Below are 17,606 nucleotides of genomic sequence, written 5' to 3' on the forward strand. Positions count from 1 at the left end.
CTCTCTCTCTCTCTCTCTCTCTCTCTCTCTCTCTCTCTCTCTCTCTCTCAGGAAAGACCTGCGGTATCTCTTGGTGACGCAGCGCCGGTGCAGCAGCCTGTCATTGGAGGAGCTGTTCAGTGTCCTGCATGGGGTGAGAGGAGTAGTCCATGATGGAGGGTAATTTTGCCACTATCCTCCTGTCACTCACCATCTCCATGGTGTCAAGGCCAACAAAGAACAGAGCTGGCCTTCTTAATTATTATGTAATTATGTATTTTTTAAAAGAAGACTTTAGAAATTACTACAAATCGATGAGTTGATCACAGGGGTCAAAAGTTACCAAGTAAATTTACTCAAGTACTAATTAGTACAATTTGACTTTTACTTTTCATATTATGATCCCTAATATTTTTGCTCCATTGCATGTATATTTTTTACTATATTTTTTCCATTTGTTTGGACAAATGTAATTACTTGAGACTTTTCAGATAAGGACATATCTGTCATATCCTGTCTAAGAGCCAATTTTTCTTTTAATACTTTTTAAGTGCATTCAGCTGATGATGCTAAAGATTGTTGTGTTGGTACTTTTTGGTAGTAGAGTCTCCACATGCATGGTAGTCTCTTACTTTGTGTACCTTTTTTTATTTTTTATTTTTTTTATTTTTTATAGGGAAAAGAGGATCAACTGGAACTTTTCACTGCAAACAACACCACTGCCATCTGGTGGCATTACGTGGTAGACCTATTCCTTTCAACCAAAGCTACTGTCTAATATGTCTGCTGCCAGTCATTCTAAATTAAGTCAAATTTGGTGAATGCAGATACAGATGTAGCTGAGAAATTGGAAATCTTTCTGTATTTGGTAAACAATAAAATACAATCATTTACCCATCTTCCTTTCTTCTAATGAAGCCTAAATGACCATTGCAAATAGTGTAGTCTATACTGTATTTTCAATTGTAAAAATTACTAATACAACCCTTTTAGTCAACTGTGTTTTTTTTAAAACTATTTTATAATATTGGGGACATTTTGAAAACAAGCCAAACATGTTTTGCTAAAAAATACTTAATTTAGGACTTATTATTTTTCCCTTATAATGTTTTAACACAACCTAAATAGTTGATTTCCTTCAATTACTGCACTCAACTTGAAATGTAAACGTCCTTTATTTTGTATGCATGTATCTGTATTTTGTAACCTTGATGATATTTACAACTGACTTCAATTCATTGAATTGAATCAAGTTTTCAACTTCAGAAAATATATATGTATAATAACAATATAACGTTTAAATCGAATACTGGGCTTTTCTTGACTCGTTAATACCTGGGTTACTTTTTTGAAAACAATGTAGGCTACAGTAAGGAAGACGGGAAAAAACATGACATTTAAGTAACGTCACTTCCGGAAAAGTAGGCGTGTCTTAAACTGTCAACCAACTGAAGAACAACAAAAACAAACGGCACACCGAGGGGGTTCTGACTGAGGACGGTGAGTGCAATGGTGTCCAAATATAGCCTACCGTACCCGTCTCACACATAATACAATATGGAAGGAGGTGTTGTCATGCTAATGACTCGATTTTTAGCAGCCACTGAAATCTCAATACCTTTCCCGTTAGAAAGGTGAAGGTAGCTGAACAACCTGGTAACGTTACTTCAAACATGTTTTCGAGGTTGACAGTACTTACTGTCGTAACTGCGTAGTGAGAATTAATGCATGCCGCTTCTTTCAAAATGTCGCCGTTAAATACGTAATTTGTTTTATGCACAAGGGACATTAGGCACCAGGCCTCGGATATATAACCAGCCCCCCCCCCCACCTTATCTCGCTTAAAGAATGTTATGCTGACCCTGTCGATAAACCTGGTTGTTAAATTTGGCTCTCTTGCTAGCAAGTGGATACGACGGGGACAGCAGTACTTTCTATCCGTACTGAATCGTTGTGGCTTGCCATTGAATTCGGCATTAATACATCAATATAACGCTACTTTTACTTGATGTAAACTCTTGAAATTGATTTAGCGTTGTTACCACTAAACTACACCGCGGAGGGCAGTAGTGAGTACAGTCTGAAGTTCAACTTTTATTGGGAAAAATAACTTGATGCTTGTTAGGTGTGTTGACTTACGGAAAGGCTGAAGAAGAAACTTTTCAAACGAAAATTACATGTAAAATGCTTTTCTTTCTATAATTAAGAATGTTTGCTTAGTCTGGCATGTGTTCGGCCGTTTTGGCCCTGCCAGGAAGCCAGTTGTCCCTTTACCTGTCTTTTGTCAGCTTTATAAAACAAAAGTCTTCTTGTGTTCCCCCCCTTCCATTCATATACTATAAAGCTGTCAAAAGACATTTTTTCCATACATGAATGTAAATTAGTTTTTTCTCTGATTCCCATACCCAGGGTAGGTCTTCTTCTTCTTCTCCTCCTCCTTCTCCTTATTATTATTTTAGATGGTCTTCTTGTTTCATCAAAGTTCTCAACATTTTCTCTCGGTGGTAGAGGAGAAGTGACCTGATGTGCAGTTGAAAACAGGCTTTCCTTTGGTCTCTGCTACATCAGAGGTATAAATTGGGGCAACTGTGAAACAAGAAACTATCTATGACAGAAACATCAGACAGAGTCCGGACGCAATGCTCAGCCGTTTTGCAAAAACACCACTTCAGGTGGGCTGAGTCTACGATGATCAGACCCCATGTGTCTGAAACTGATAGTGCTGATCAGGGTTGAAGAGAGAGGGCGAGACCTTGGCACCTGGGTGCTGTGTGTCAACACAAAGTTGAAGTTGTATGCTGTTATGAATGACATCACAAAATCCTACTACTGCAAATCTGAAAATCGTCTTTGCATACTAATTTGTTAATGCACATGCACTAAATCAGGAAGAATTACTGTGACTAAACCGCATTAATTGTAACAGTACTACTGACACTACTACTATCTATTATTAGTACTCGGTTCCTGCATAGTCTTAAAAAGTCTAAAGAAGTAAAGAAGTCAGTGCTGCTGTGCCTCTCACGTTTCTGCCTCTGTGTTTTGTAGGTTGTTGATGGGTTATTTTTAGATCTTTCTATCTAACACGTAGACAGCAGAAAAATGTCTGCCAACAGGAGCAATAAGACCAAGTGAAATGGTTGGACGCAATGGACACTTGGATGCATTTAAACTTCAGTTTTTTCTGCTTGGTTGTTTTTTACCATACCTAACCAGGGATGGGGTTTAGGATTGTATTACAATGTTTGTCTGTTTTTCTCCTTTTTAAATACATGAATACAAAGTGACTGCTCTTGCTTTAACCTCTACCGCTTCTGTTTCTACCACGTTCTTCTAAACACAAAGATGACACCGAGCTGGATTAAAACTGGCAAAGTATCCCTGCCTTTATTCCTGTATCACTGTTAATAACTGTTCTGGGGTTAGTTAGTCATTAAACAAACATTACAATTATTTTTACTAAGATTATTACTACTATTTTAATGGAGTTTTCCTACAAATACTACTGAATAAAAAAAAAAAAAGACATTGCAATAGGGAACACAAGGTCACTAATAGTAGTGTATATTCCTCAACTGGGTAGACAGATATGTTTTTAATTCCTAAGCAAATGTAGTTAACAATGACGTCCGTATATCAAATTTGTTTGGGCACCTTAAAAAGTAAAATTGAGGATTGTTCAGAGAAATGACTTCCTTTTTACCTACAGAATTAAGGCTTCAGTGAAGCTGGCTAATGGCCTGCAGAGTTAAGCTGGTTGAGCTGGTCGCCCTGCGTTCAGTCAGAATTTAAATGACCATACAAGTGGTTTTTCATGTTTAGGCAACAAACAAATGTGTAGGTCCAAAGATTTTCTACAGGGGGTTTGTCTGTTATAGGCAAAGACTGAACGTGTCCTAAGGGAGAAAACACTAAAAATGTAAGCTGCATCTGTTTGTTTTTTTAAGTTGCTCCTATGTTTGACCAATATCTTGTATAGTTTCTGATTATTATGCAAAGTTAGTTATTACAGAAATAGATCTATAGATCCAATCACAAGGTTTGTTTACAATAACTCCTGCTTCCCGTACATACAATTTAACAATGCTGAAACGCTGGAAACTTTAACAGGAGCATACTTTAGGGGTTTAGATAGGGCTGTGCAATGTGGAGAAAATCAAATATCACGATATTTTTAACCAAATACCTCAATATCGATACGACAATGATATTGTAGTGTTGACTATTGTTGCTTCCACAAAATATTTACACAATTAAGTTTTTGATAAATAATCATTAGTAATGTGTATATAATCATCACAGTGGGTAAAGGCAAATAATAAAACATCTAGAACAGTCTGGTAAGTTCAGAAAATTACATAACTTTACTGTAATGCAGCCTTTAAAACCAGGAAAAGACAACACTTGTGTCATATCACGATATTCAAAAGATGATGTCTAGTCGCATATCACAATATCGATATAATATCAATATGTTGCCCAGCTCTAGTTTGAGGCTTAAGTCCCACAGGCAGGGTATTGTTTGTCAACAATAGTAACTTATCCTTTAAAGTTTAAACCGTAACAATAGAGCAACATTGATCTGACCAAGGGCCTGGTGTACTGCAGGTTAGTAAAACAAAGGCTCCAGAGTTTGAACATAAACAAAAAAGAAATCAACTGACTGTGTTGTTTGCATCCTTTGTTTTGTCTCTCCCTTGGATACCTGCTTAGGGCTGCGACCATGGAGTCGTCCTCTGATGAAGAAGAGGGGTGCACCTTCATCCAAGTCCTGAGTGAGAAATACAACCCGGAGAATTTCCCCTACGGCCAAGGAGTAGTGGTAATGCCCAGCCCACCAGGGTCCCCTGTCAAAGGTGAGAGAGGAATTATGTCAGTTATGGTCACCAGTAAATTGACTGTGCTAAGTGAGCACTGACATCACCTCAGTCTTTAAATTTTTATGTCAAAAGCACAGATTAAAGTGTAAAGCATGTGTGTTTTTAAAAGCTGAGTAAAGTTTGCTGATTTAAGTTTGTTTGTTTGCAGGTCACCTGTTCTTGCCCAGTATGCTGGTTCTGAGTGACGCTGGAATCAGAAAAGCCGGTGACAGGTCAGACATTGCAGCTTTCTGTGCCCATGTCCTAGAGCTGGATCTGTCCCACAATCAACTGAACGACTGGGTGGAGGTAGGTGTCCTTTAAAGACTTGGTGCTTAGAATTCCTACATAGAGTTGTATTTATTTGTAGTCAGTATACTCGACATTCCACTTCCGGGATTGCTCCAATGTTGCAGGAAATTCAGCCCGATGCATGTATTTCACCAATGCCGTTTCCTTTTGCTTTCTTAGTATTGGAATTTTAAACTCTGGTGGATTTCTGAGGACTACGGTTAACTGCTCCTCAGAGCTAGACTATCTGTCCAGTCTGAGTTTACTATTGCACGACTAAAACAACCTTTGAACGTGCACATGTTCCACCAAAACATGAGGGTCTGTGCAGAGCTTAGCGTCGCCCCTGACAATTGTGATTGGTTTAAAGAAATGCCAATAAACCAAGCATGTTTTTCTTCCATCCCGGAATGCTATGTGGACTAGCCAGACCCTCCTCTGCACTGTGGAGGGTGGTCTGGCAAAGCGAGACTATACTTATAGTATTATTTCTCAAAAGTAGAGCTACTCCAGAGACATAAATTATCTCATGTATTTTTTTTTTACGCTGTCCACAACTGGCCCAGCTCTATTTTAAGACACCCTTATTTGTGGCATTAACATTAACCATGTTATTAGTTACACCAGTGGTTTTCCTGCTAATAAGTCATAATACGTACAGTGAGATAGGACTACGTTAGCTTAATGTAAATATATATCTACAGTATGACATTATATGACCAGACCTATCTCCACAGTGCTGCTTAGCAGGGTCTGGCCCCTCTATGCAGACTCCCGGGTAGGAGAAAAAACGGTCTCTGTATCTGTGAGAGATGCCTTAAACATATTCTATGTTTATCTTAACAATCATTTCCTAAGAGAACCAAGCAGGCCTGCCTTGTTGTCTAAATTTCCTTAAAACATGCCAATTTAAGCGTGTATAGTTAGCTTGCTAGCCCGGAGGTTCCAGTTGCTGTTCCTCCAAGCGACCAAAGTTTAGAACGTAGAAACACAGAAAGCGGAAAGTGAGGGACATCCGGCAATACTATCTCATAAATGAACTGTCGTCGATCCAGACTATATGACTTGAGTATGAGACGCCTATCATGTTGGATGTTACCACCTGAAGAAAACCATTTCAAATGCAGTTAAGGTTTACCTTAACTGCATTTGAAATGATGCAATTCACATTATCTGCCTAAACTTTAGGCAGATAATGTGAATTGCATCAGGTCATATTGCCAGGGTTGTAAGCCACGGAAATGTTTAACAAAATAAAAGTTATACGTATTGAATTTACCTAATGTTCTCTTTAACGTTTATTTTTGACTATTGATGTTTGTGGGTTGCCAGATCTCCACCATTGTTTCCAACATCCCCCACTTGGAATTCCTCAATCTGAGCATGAACCCTCTGAGCGGCGTAGAACTGGAGCCCAGGATGGCTGAGGTGTTCTCCAGGGTCCGACAACTTGTCCTCATTAACACACAAGTCAGCTGGGACACTGTGCACACACTCACACAACAGGCACAAGAGTAAGTGATGACACATCTTAATGTGGCTGTGGTTGCACTTTTAATGGAATGACTGTGAAGTAAGGAAAGACCAGTATACACAGCAGATGTCTTTCCTTGTTTATTAAAAAGAGTACCATGGTGATCATGCCAAAGCTAGTAATACACAGTAGTTTGTTTTTGAGTCAAACCTACATAACACCGCTCTGCTGCTGTAAATACTCACTAGAGCAACCAGTGCAGCTGAAAATAGTTGCAAACAAATACACAAAGTACTGCTGTTTCGTGTTCACACCAGCCTTGTTTAGTCTGGTTGTACTTATCCCGGGAGCGTTTACCCCCTTGATGTGGTTTGTTTGAGTTGGTTTAAACGCTGAAATCAAACTCCGGTGAGGACAAACAACAGCAACTGCTCTCTGGTCTGCCTTTAAGCGGTGGTCTTGGGCCGCTGTCAAGTCAACTCTGGAGCGGTTCATTTCTGGTGTGACACCATTTGAACTAATCACAAGAAGCATTGTTTTGGTGACTGCTTAACTGGTAGCTTATTATCTTATTGGAGCCAGCCGTCTTTTGTGATAAGATCGTCCGATGGCAGAGTGTCTTCCTCAAAATGCCGGAATTATTAAAGTATCTAATACCCGCAGTCTTACGAGACATACGCATGCGCAGTCCTCTCAGGGACTTTGTCGTCCCCACAGGATTCTGAGCTCACCACACCGTTCAGGGAGAGGACCTGACTCGATCTAGGAGACAATCGCATCACAAGACTATGAAAGCATATAGCCTATTTATAGTTTAAATAAATATAAGTGACAGAAATACGTGTTCCTGTTCAAGACCAACATGGACGTGACCTAATGGTGTTGTACGATTTCCAGGTAGAAATTGTGAGGGTTTTGTTGTCTTTTTACACTCCAACTGTATGACCCAAAATCAAATTCTAATCACCATGGCTTTTCTTTAAATATTTTGGACCTGAGAATGTTAACCGGCCAATTAAAAAATGTAAACAATGTAATATCCTAGCATTGGTCTGATTCAGGAAACAGACCTTTAAGTGTGAACCCACCCTAATTAATGTTTGCTGATACCTGCTGAGGCCAGATGTAGGAAATACCTTTTTAAAGATTTACATTTTCACCAGGAACCAATGGTCTTGGGACTGGATGCCTTAGATGGGGTTGGAAATTGAGAAAGTATCAAAAGATGGATTTACACATTGTGTTTTTTGTCTATAGAATGACAGCATCCTTAACACAAAGCCTTAATGTATTCTCAACAGATTAAACATATACGCTCAAAAGAATGACCTGAAAAAAATGTTTTATTGTACCTGCTTTAATATTTCTCAAACTTAACCAATTCACCTCGTCATCCAGGCTGGAGGAGCTTTTCCTGTGCCTGAATGGCTACAACACCGTGTCAGAATGCCAGGCGTCCTGTCCGTCACTACGCCTGCTGCAGATTACAGACAACCAGCTGAAGGAATGGGCAGAAGTGAGGAAGTTAGGGCAGATGTACCCGAGTCTGAAAACACTGATTCTGGCCAATAACCGTGTGGACTCTGTGAGTGACACTCGGGAAACACTGGAGCAGCTCTTCCCCAACCTGCGCACCATCAACCTCAACAACTCAGGTCTGTGATGGGCGATGAAGGCTGTGCACATTTTATCCATGATCAATATTCAGTACATGTTGTGAACTAAATACTTTCTGTGTCCCTAAAACTCTGATATTGTGTTATTCAGGGCTTAGTAAATGGGCAGACATTGAAAGGCTGGCTTTCTTCCCTAAGCTAGAGGACGTAAAAGCAAAGGGGATTCCTTTACTGCAGCCTTACACCACCCACGAGAGACGTTGCCTCCTTTTAGCACAGTGAGTCTGATCCTACACACACACACACACACACACACACACACACACACACACACACACACACACACACACACACACACACACACACATCGAATCCTTTTACCCCTAAACATGCAGAACAGCATGTTTGCTTATTTACTGTCTAATCTTAATATTAATGTCCCTGCCTGCAGATTGCCATCTGTAGTGTTGCTGAATGGAAGTGCAGTGTCTGATGGAGAGAGAGAGGATGCTGAGAGGCTTTTCATCCGGTACTACCAGGACTGCCCAGAACAGGAACTTTCTGAGAGGTACTCAGCCATACAGTGTGCTTGTATTATATACACACACGTATTTATCACCTTACTCATAGTTTTAAAAGAGGGCATCTTTAGTGATGGCTTATGTGTTTTTCGAGTGTTTACACTCTTGAATGTTACTTGTTCACAAAAAAAGAGTGTAATTTAATGTCAATCACCAGTTAGGTATACATGCGTTAACGCAACATTAAGGTGTGGATATGCTTCCTGATATAAAATAATGTCAAATCATTTCTAATAATTTTATTAGTCCACGATATCTTTAAATGACAAATATTTGTTTGTTGCATTATTATTATTATGAATACAAACCCTTTAATGCCATGGTACATAACATTAGTTGTTTTCATAGTTAACATTAATCCGATGCCTGATTATGTCGCACCAGGCACGGCACAAGGATTTCAGTTTTGTCTAGGCATTTTAGTAGTTCAGTTCTGTTTGTTTCCTCTTGATGGTTCTCAACTTGTAGTCTTGCTAAAACAGAAATGACTGATATCTTGTTGTGGAAGACGACTAGCTTGACTGATTGATTCTGACAATTTTGTTGCAGTAAAAATCTCAAGTTGTGCAAAAATGACACATAGTATCCTATCTTTCATGTTGAGGATCTGTCAAGGATGTTGATCATTGACTATGCAGTCTGTGATGTTGATTCATTGCACGGACAGAGAGTACTCGGTGAAATAGATTGACTTTTCACGAGAGAGCGAGTGGCGCGGCGCACTGCGCTGTCAATTTATCAGCTTGTCTCAACAGGTTAGGCTTTCAAGATAATTTAGAGACAATCAAGTCAGGCAGGTATTATAGGCCCAGTAGACTCAATAGGAAAGGCATTTGCAGCTATGAAATTAGACAATGACCGCATCTGCATTTTGAGCCGTTGACACACGCATTCTGCACAACTGGAAACCGACGGGTTACTATAGCCAACATTGAACACCAGGCGAAAGCCTGAGGCCCTGTTTACACAAGAAAGCTTGTGGGTGAAAACGTAAAAATATTTGATCAGATGTGCCTTTCGTTTAGATGGTGACGGCGATTTTTTGAAACCACCCTCCAGAGTGGAAATCTTAAAAATGCTTCATTATCGTGTTTCCGTAAATTAAAGGGTGAAAACCCAAAAGTCTTAAGACAGTTGTGTGGAGAGAGATGAAAAGAAGGTGTTCAGGTAGTCTGTTGTTACGGAGTAGGCTACAGAAATTATAGGCTCCTGTCATCTAAAAGATTTTCAGTGTAATGGCTCAATATTGAAATGATTTTGACAATGCGGATAAGGTTGTTATAGTTCGATGACCATATTTAGGCTATAATTTATGCCAGACTAGGCTACAACGTTATGGATGAAGAGAAAGAGAGAGAGAGAGAGAGAGAGAGAGAGAGAGAGAGAGGCAGCGGGCAGAGGAGGGTCTGCTTCACCCTCCTCTGTCCGCTGCCTCTCGCTCTCAAGCAGCAGCTGAAGGGCTGCGAGGCTCAGAACATTGGAAATGCTCCCGTGGGTGCTGTGCTGTGGCTTACAGCTGTCGACTGTGTCGGTCGTCATCAGATGAACATACAACTCCACCTCCTTGTCTATCCAGACAAAATTGTCAGCTTTTTTTGTTCGCTTCGCCATGTCTTGGTTTTGTGCTAGGTAGAGAATTAGAAGGAAGGTTGCACGCAGGCGCGCGGACTTGGTGGTGTTGTGTTGCAGTGCTTCACACTACCACCTAGAGCCGCCTGGAGTACATACTACATTGAATTTGACGCACTTTTGCATCACCATATGCATGCAGATTCCCCCCCCCCCCCCAAATGCTTGTCTAAATATAAATAAAAAGTTATATTATAACGCCGCTTTTGCGTTTTTTCTTCAGATCGTTTCCATATAAACTTAGCCTGAATAAATACGCACAGGTGACATATTTATTTACTATTCTCACAGACACATGGGCTTATTTCTTTCTTTGACTTCTGGTATTCTGAATAAAGTAATTCATGAACAACATGAGAAAATTCGGCTCAGTATAGGCTAACAAACAGTGAACCACAGTCACACGCTGTACACACCCAACCACTCGCTCCCTTCACACACACAGACACACAGGCTTATCAGGCCTGGGCCATCTTATAAGGCCTGTTTGGTCCAGGCAAGAAAATATATATGTTTGTCCTTTCATTTAGGATGGGCCGGTTGTACAAGGCCTGTTAGGCCCACCTACAGCGTAGCAACATTTGCTTCCGCAGCTATGACTCATACCTCTGTGAACACCTCATAAAGTTGTAACAATCGCTCTTTGTTCTCAATACATTTACAGTATGTTATCTAATATTTGGAAAGCCCTCCTTGGGCTGACAGCAATCAAATAATTGCACGTTCTTCACTACTACATTCCACTTAACCTCAGCAGAATGTTGGAGAGGGATTTGTGAAGGAAGGTGTAGTCTCTGACTGGGGGAAAATAACCTTTGGGAGACAATGCCACCAGTCTCTCCCTGCTCAATGAGTCCTTTGTGCTGGGAATTCTCTGATTGGAAAAGTGATACACAAGGTAGCAGGTTGATTTTTTTTTTTATATATATACACCTACTCTGTCTACCTCAAACCTTAAGTTGAAAGATTGATTTGTTTTCAGATGCCTCTGGATCTGGAATTGATCTCCTGGCTATGAATTGTCCTACTAATTATGGCAAAGAGAAAGTGTTATTATTTTATGCATATTTTAAGCCATGTCACACATACAATAATCTCCATCATACTTTGCTGCAACCATCCAAAAGTCTTTGGACATGTTAATTTTACCAAATTCCATGTAAACGTCTCATAAGTATTTGTGGTCTTGGTTTGGAGCCAGGTTCTCGGTGTAAGTCCAAGGTTAGGGATCGCCATGACTGGATGGGGGTGTTAAGGGGGTGTCGGACACGCTCGGTAAGAAGTGAACACACCGCTATCCCATTTCCGTTCGGATGGGTCTGTGGCCTTGCTACCCTGAGAGATCAGAGCGCTGCAGGGTGGGTCACAGCCTCTCAGGTGAACACATCTGACACAGCCTGGCTTTGAGTAACTATAAACGCAGCTCAAACCATGAATCAAACTGGTAGACCCTGATTTACCCCAATAATCTCGAAAGATGTACAGAGAATTGTGGAAATAGTAATCTGGGAAAAGAGTTAGGGGTTGTGGGACTAGGAAACAGAAACATAAAGAAAGAAATGTGTTTGCTGGACAAGAAGGATTAGTTGCAGGGAAAGAATGAAAGAGAGGACTGGGTTGAAAAAGAAATCTGAGAGTCTGAATCTCTAGTAGAATAAGTAGAGAGAGACTGAAAGGGGAATGGACCGGGAACACGTTTGATATTCAGGGCCTGTCTTGAAGGAAAACTTTTTATGGAGGTCATCTTGGAACTGGAGGACTGTAGAAATAAGAGAATGTGATAGGATGAAATGCTATCATGGAAAAAAGAGAAGTTGGCTAAGATCTGGACTGCATAGTGTCTGTATCCGCTCCAAAACCTGCTACATTATCAAGGAATGCTGGAAAAGACAGTGGAATACTGACTTGTTATCACCTGCAGCATAATTTGCTCCATAATACATGCTAACCATCTTAAATGAAGCCTTTTTAGCTAAATGGCTTCTTTTAGAATGGCACTTTGTGCACTGCGGCCTTAGAGGAGAATTCCCTGGGTGGACCAAAAGTTTTGGCCAGAAAACCCCAGGCCAGGGGGATTGGCTTTGTAGGGGAGTTTTGGGGAGGGAAGGGAAATTGCTTTGATTGGCCCAGCTGTTACAGTAGCTTTGAAAGCCCAGGCCTTTTCTCCTGGATTTTATTTAATCGTTCCTCGGTCCTTATCTCAAACACGCATTCCCTTGAGGTGGCTGTGAGCTTTCTCACGGCAAGCAAGAGGCAGAGACCCCGGTGTTTCTCTGCGCTTAAACACACACACACAGTACGTTTCATTTTACCTGTTTTTATGCTCTTTTTTTAATTTGCTCATGAAACAGTGGAGTGAAAAACACCAGACATTTAAGGAAAAATCTGAAATACAAACATTATTAGCGGAGGTGAAGAAATTTGCACATTGAAAAAGAGGAGATGCAATATTGGCTGACGGAATGACAACGTAACGTTGCCTCTGCTTCTTCTATGGTAGTTAAAACATGTTGTTCTTACACTCACCAATACTGCTTTGACTACATTGAAAGCGTAGCTTATTCGTCACCATTCGTGGAGCGGATGTGCTGCTGAATGTATCGTTTTAACTGGCTACACCTGCTGCGGCGTACAATTGTGTGCGTGATAGCGAGATGTTAGCGTTTGCTTTGGGATTTTTTTTGTTTCTTTAGTTTTTGGAGCCGACACAGCGCTGTGAAAATTCAATCTCCTTTCAGCTGTTATCAGAGGACCCAGGTGACAGGAAACGATAAATAAAACACCCACTCCACACATGGTGCGCCTGCGATGTCACCGGCTCGTTACTTCACTCCACCAGTAAGACAAGAAAGAATAAGAGAGTGCCTGATCATATTCGAGCCCAACTTTAACACTGAAACCCACACAATGACTCTCAGGGACATAAATGTGCTTCTACTAGAGGAACCGTCAGCTCCACTACTCTGTCTTTCCAGCGAGAGTCTGACAGTAGCCTCTCGTGGTTCAGTAGCTCTGACAATCAGATCACAGGGTGTAGTCACACTTCATCTTCACAGTATTCATCTCGCCTACTTTGATAAAAAAGCACTTTGATAAAATAAAGTCTTTATTTTTTACAAACAAAAAAAGCAAAACCATTCAGTGATCTGACATGCTTCCTCCCAGGTACCACATCCTTGTATCCAAGTATGGTCAGTTGGCCCCGCTGGCGGAGGTGGACCTGAGCCCCCGCAGCACCATGGTGGATATTCGCTGGGGTGACAGGGTGGAGACCGTCAACCTCCGTCTGGAGCAGACGGTGGGCGACCTGAAGAAACACCTTCGAGCTCTGCTGCAGCTGCCCACCAATGGCATCAGGCTCTTCTACATGGACAGGGAGATGTGTTCGGTCCTGGGACCTGAGGAGTTGAAGTGCAACAGCCGCGCCCTCCATTCCTACCGAATCCGAGATGGGGATGAGATTGAAGTTGTGCCCAAAGTTAAAAGTCGCTGCAGCTCCTCAGATCTTTAAGTTCAGAGGCTCTCTGATTTTGGATGAATGGGACTTAAGGAATTCTAGATGAACACTTACTTGATACTAAGCTTTGACTTGAGCCTTTTTTTTTTTTTAGATTAAAAGAAAAGGTGATATATTTCAGCCTTGAATGTAAAGGTGTTTGCTGTCTACCATATTGAACAAATATATACTATATCATAGTATATTTGCACATAGGAGTTCCACATTCACAAAGCGTGTATCCTAAGTTGCACATTTCTGTGCTTTAGTTATTTAAGATAAGGCTGCAGTTTACATAACATTTTATGGAAAATGTTTTGCAAATCCAAGCAGGGCTGTAAATGGTTGTTTGAAAGAAAAAAACAGCAATTCAATGCATATATGGCACATTTAGGAACTAAAACTATTTTATGTGTTTACATGTCTGATTTAGATTTGAGATTTTAGGATGAAAATGTTCAACCTTGCTTTGACCATGCATGGGACTTAGTCGCATTTATGCAAGTAAAAGAAAAATTTAAATTGGGTGACACAAAATATATAATAGACACAAGTTCTGATGGAAATTGGATTTTGAAAATACCAACTGCTGTGTACATTCTGCCTTAGCTGGCGTTTCTGCACCATAATAAGTAGCTCTTCGATGTTTTCCAGCAAGTACGATTACTTTGAGGCCTGTACTCTGGAACAGTGTCCTCTGGCAGCAGGGAACACTGTAATGTTTTATGCCTGGGAGTAAAGAGTTTGGGTGAAAATAATTCTAAACTAATTACTCCTTAAAAGCCAAAAATGGTAAACAATGAACCTTGAGCGTGCAGTAATGATTGCATCCAAGCTGACAGGCACAAAGTCTTTACAAGCATTTCAATTTCTGCATGTTGGTATCGCCAAGGATGTGTAACCTGGGTGCAGTCTGCATTTGCTTCACATACAAATAACTGTGGGCAAAAAAGAGAGAGAGAGATATTTAAATGTTATTTGCATGACAATGTCTCAACGAGGCTTAGTTATATATATATTTTTTTTTTGAACCTTTATCTAAACATACTAGATTCGCTCATGAGAACATGACGCTGTGCTTAAGTTACTCAAATCTTTACTTGTTTCTTCCTGTCCCTCAGATCGCTCTCTTTCCACATGATTCTTGATAGCAGTGAAAATGCTCTGGGATATCCCCTGACCTGAAATCACAAATGCAGTGTGTTGGGAATAACACAGAGCACATGGCTGCTGCTCAGTCAAGATGCCCTGGCAGAAAGATGAGACACGTCTAAGGTGAGCTTGGGTCTGGGACAGAAAAGAAGGAGCGTTGATGCTCAAGTTACTGCAAGTCTTCTGGCTGTCCTGCCCATGAATGGAGCAGCTCTCTCTCAACCTGCGGAGGCAGCTGAGAAACGTTGAGGCCCAGTCTGTATGGTAACCACACACCAGTTGCTGTGTCACGGACACTTCCGCTGCATTTAGGTTAAAATGGGTTCAAGCGACAGGCTCTCGCCCTTCACCCATTCACCTCAGTCTCTCCTTTACATCCGTTTTACAAACCGGACTCTTCTAGTGTGTGCTGTTTCACAGCGCATGATGTTGTGTACTTCTCATTGGTTCACATTGGAAAGAATAGATAGAATAACACATTCCCACCTACTGGCAACTGACAGCATTTTCCACTGCAGGACCTTAACCCATGACCTGGCACCTCTCATAGTCTGAACATTTAAAAATCTTGTAAGGCTTAGGTACTAGGTTTCCCCTTGTTTCTCCTTCTGCCTGACACTGAAAAATTCTTCTGGTCCACCTTTTCATCCCTAACCACTGGCTCCATCTCCCTCTGAATGGCTTCCTTTCCTCAGAAACTAATGAGAGCATCAGCATTATTTTTCTTTTCTTACGTATGTATTCTTGTTAATACAGTATGTTTGTTGCAGTCGTCCTTGTGATTTGGTGATACATCTACTTGATCAATAGGGAGCAGCAGTTTTGCTGACATCCCCTAAAATTACCTGCAAGTTGTCTTTAGGATCACCAACTGAGGGCCCACTAGCCAGTGGATGAGAACCCGGGATCTCCTTGCTCAGTGTGGTGGCCAAGAAATTATAAATACTGACTAATGCATAGACTTTTTAAAACGTTTGTAAATCTTCATAGAAAGAGTCACTTGGATTTCCTTTTGTAGTCCAAAAATTTAAAACGAATTATGTGTTGTCAATGTTTCCCTTTCTTTTGCTCAATGAATGCTGGGTTACTTTTCTACCCTACCTGACTCTGAATGGCTGTGACATTTCACCGTGTTTGTTGCATGTATGCAGTGTAAAGTGGGCCCAGTGTCAAGTGCATTTGTTGATGAAAAGGTGATGAGAACGTATTACTAAAAATCAGAAAGGTCTTACTCACAAGCCATTTTTGTTGGAGTGCAAAGCAATTTATGTTTGAAATTCCGTTAAGGGGAAGTGAGCTGCCAAGATAAATATTTTCTCTTGAACACATTTATACCAATTATAAAGGGTTTAGACGTGCGTTACCATAAGTTTTAGAAAATGTGTTGAGACGCTTTTTATGGCAGCCTTACAGTGCCATCATTGCTCCTTTCTGTGTAGTACATAATTGGAGGTTTCTTCTGGGTTTTTCTGTCTTGACTCAAGCGTTATACTATATTATGATTGAGTGCTTACATGGGAAGTAATGGGAAGAGTGTAAAGCAGTTTGTTTCTGGAGGGATATTGTGGTAAGTTAGTGGTTTGCATATTCTGGTATTTTTGGATATATTTGATTGAAAATGTAGGAGATGTGTCATTTCAGGGAAACCGTGTTGTTTATGGGCATTTGTAATTTTGACTCCTTTTTTGTTGACATTTTTTAAATATCTGTGCTCCTTTCATTGTCACTTTTCTCATTTTAGCAATACAAAATGCAAAGATTTACAGATTTAAAAATCTAAAGGATAGTTGCTAATCTGTAATACAGTTTGCCTTGTGCTGTTTAGTATATGGTGTTTTAATTTAAACCACATTTGCTCTCTGTCGTTTCTTAAATGTGTATCATGATATTTAATTGTAAATTCTTTCTTAAGATCATGTTACAATTTCTCCACCTGCACTGTGCTATGAAGCTTTCACTTCTCTTTAACAAATAAATTCTAATTATTTCATCTTATTCCAGTGCTACATTTTTATTTTGAAAAAGTGAAACCTGTGAGCTAGTACAGGCAAACAACTTGAGTCAGCTACACTCGCATAATGTGCACCTTTCGCCATTTTTGTGGTCTTCTGACACCCAGAGGTGCTCTGCTTACTTTTTTGCTTGGCTGTCCCCTCTTCTGCAGCTGGCATTTGTATTTTAATAGTATTTTCATTCCTCACACAACTACTTCTGTCACTTTTCACAACCATGTCCTTTTTATTAGGAAGAATCTATTATTTCTTCATCAAACTCCCATCCACTGTGATTCATTGTGGTTGAACACTTTTTTGATATACTTTGGGCCAAGGGGAAGTATTTAGCAGATGTCAGTGCTAAATGAGAGATCAGATTGACTCAAGTCATTATTTTGTTAATCCACTGGGGAATACAGATAGGGGGATCACAGTTAACCGTGCCTTAGTTAATGGCAATGTTGCTAGTAGTTGTCAAGATTTGTATCTTGCTCTGCCTCAAGTGTCGGAGAGACTAATGACCCAACTGACATCT

General features: G+C 40.4%; 2 protein-coding genes across 5 annotated transcripts in view; both read left to right on the forward strand.

Annotated features, from left to right (window-relative positions):
• LOC116700205 (lathosterol oxidase) overlaps positions 1-847 on the forward strand; it is a 39,654-nt gene extending 38,807 nt beyond the window's left edge. The window contains exon 7 of the transcript XR_004334593.1: positions 828-847. The gene's annotated coding sequence lies outside the window, so the exon portion shown is untranslated. The remainder of the gene's footprint in view (positions 1-827) is intronic.
• A 518-nt stretch (positions 848-1,365) lies between these two features.
• LOC116700203 (tubulin-specific chaperone cofactor E-like protein) lies at positions 1,366-15,138 on the forward strand. Of its 4 annotated transcripts, XM_032533195.1 has the most exons (10): positions 1,424-1,479; positions 2,439-2,549; positions 3,858-3,898; positions 4,693-4,835; positions 5,008-5,147; positions 6,462-6,643; positions 8,002-8,258; positions 8,371-8,497; positions 8,671-8,787; positions 13,595-15,138. In XM_032533195.1, coding segments are annotated over exons 3-10 (1,314 nt in total). In that variant the 5' UTR covers positions 1,424-1,479; positions 2,439-2,549; positions 3,858-3,896; the 3' UTR covers positions 13,941-15,138. The 4 variants fall into 4 exon arrangements, with proteins under 4 accessions (XP_032389088.1, XP_032389086.1, XP_032389089.1 ...); XM_032533198.1 differs by lacking the exon at positions 3,858-3,898; XM_032533196.1 differs by lacking the exon at positions 2,439-2,549 and having other exon boundaries at positions 1,430-1,479.
• Positions 15,139-17,606: the final 2,468 nt, after the last annotated feature.

This window comes from Etheostoma spectabile, chromosome 13, assembly GCF_008692095.1.
Source record: "Etheostoma spectabile isolate EspeVRDwgs_2016 chromosome 13, UIUC_Espe_1.0, whole genome shotgun sequence".
NCBI lineage: Eukaryota > Metazoa > Chordata > Actinopteri > Perciformes > Percidae > Etheostoma > Etheostoma spectabile.

What these genes read in the sequence shown, in the direction of transcription:
- LOC116700203 (XM_032533195.1), top strand. An exon ending in CTCACACAACAGGCACAAGA is followed by an intron (nt 6,644 to 8,001) that starts GTAAGTGATGAC and finishes CTCGTCATCCAG; the next exon opens with GCTGGAGGAGCTTTTCCTGT. An exon ending in GAACAGGAACTTTCTGAGAG is followed by an intron (nt 8,788 to 13,594) that starts GTACTCAGCCAT and finishes GCTTCCTCCCAG; the next exon opens with GTACCACATCCTTGTATCCA.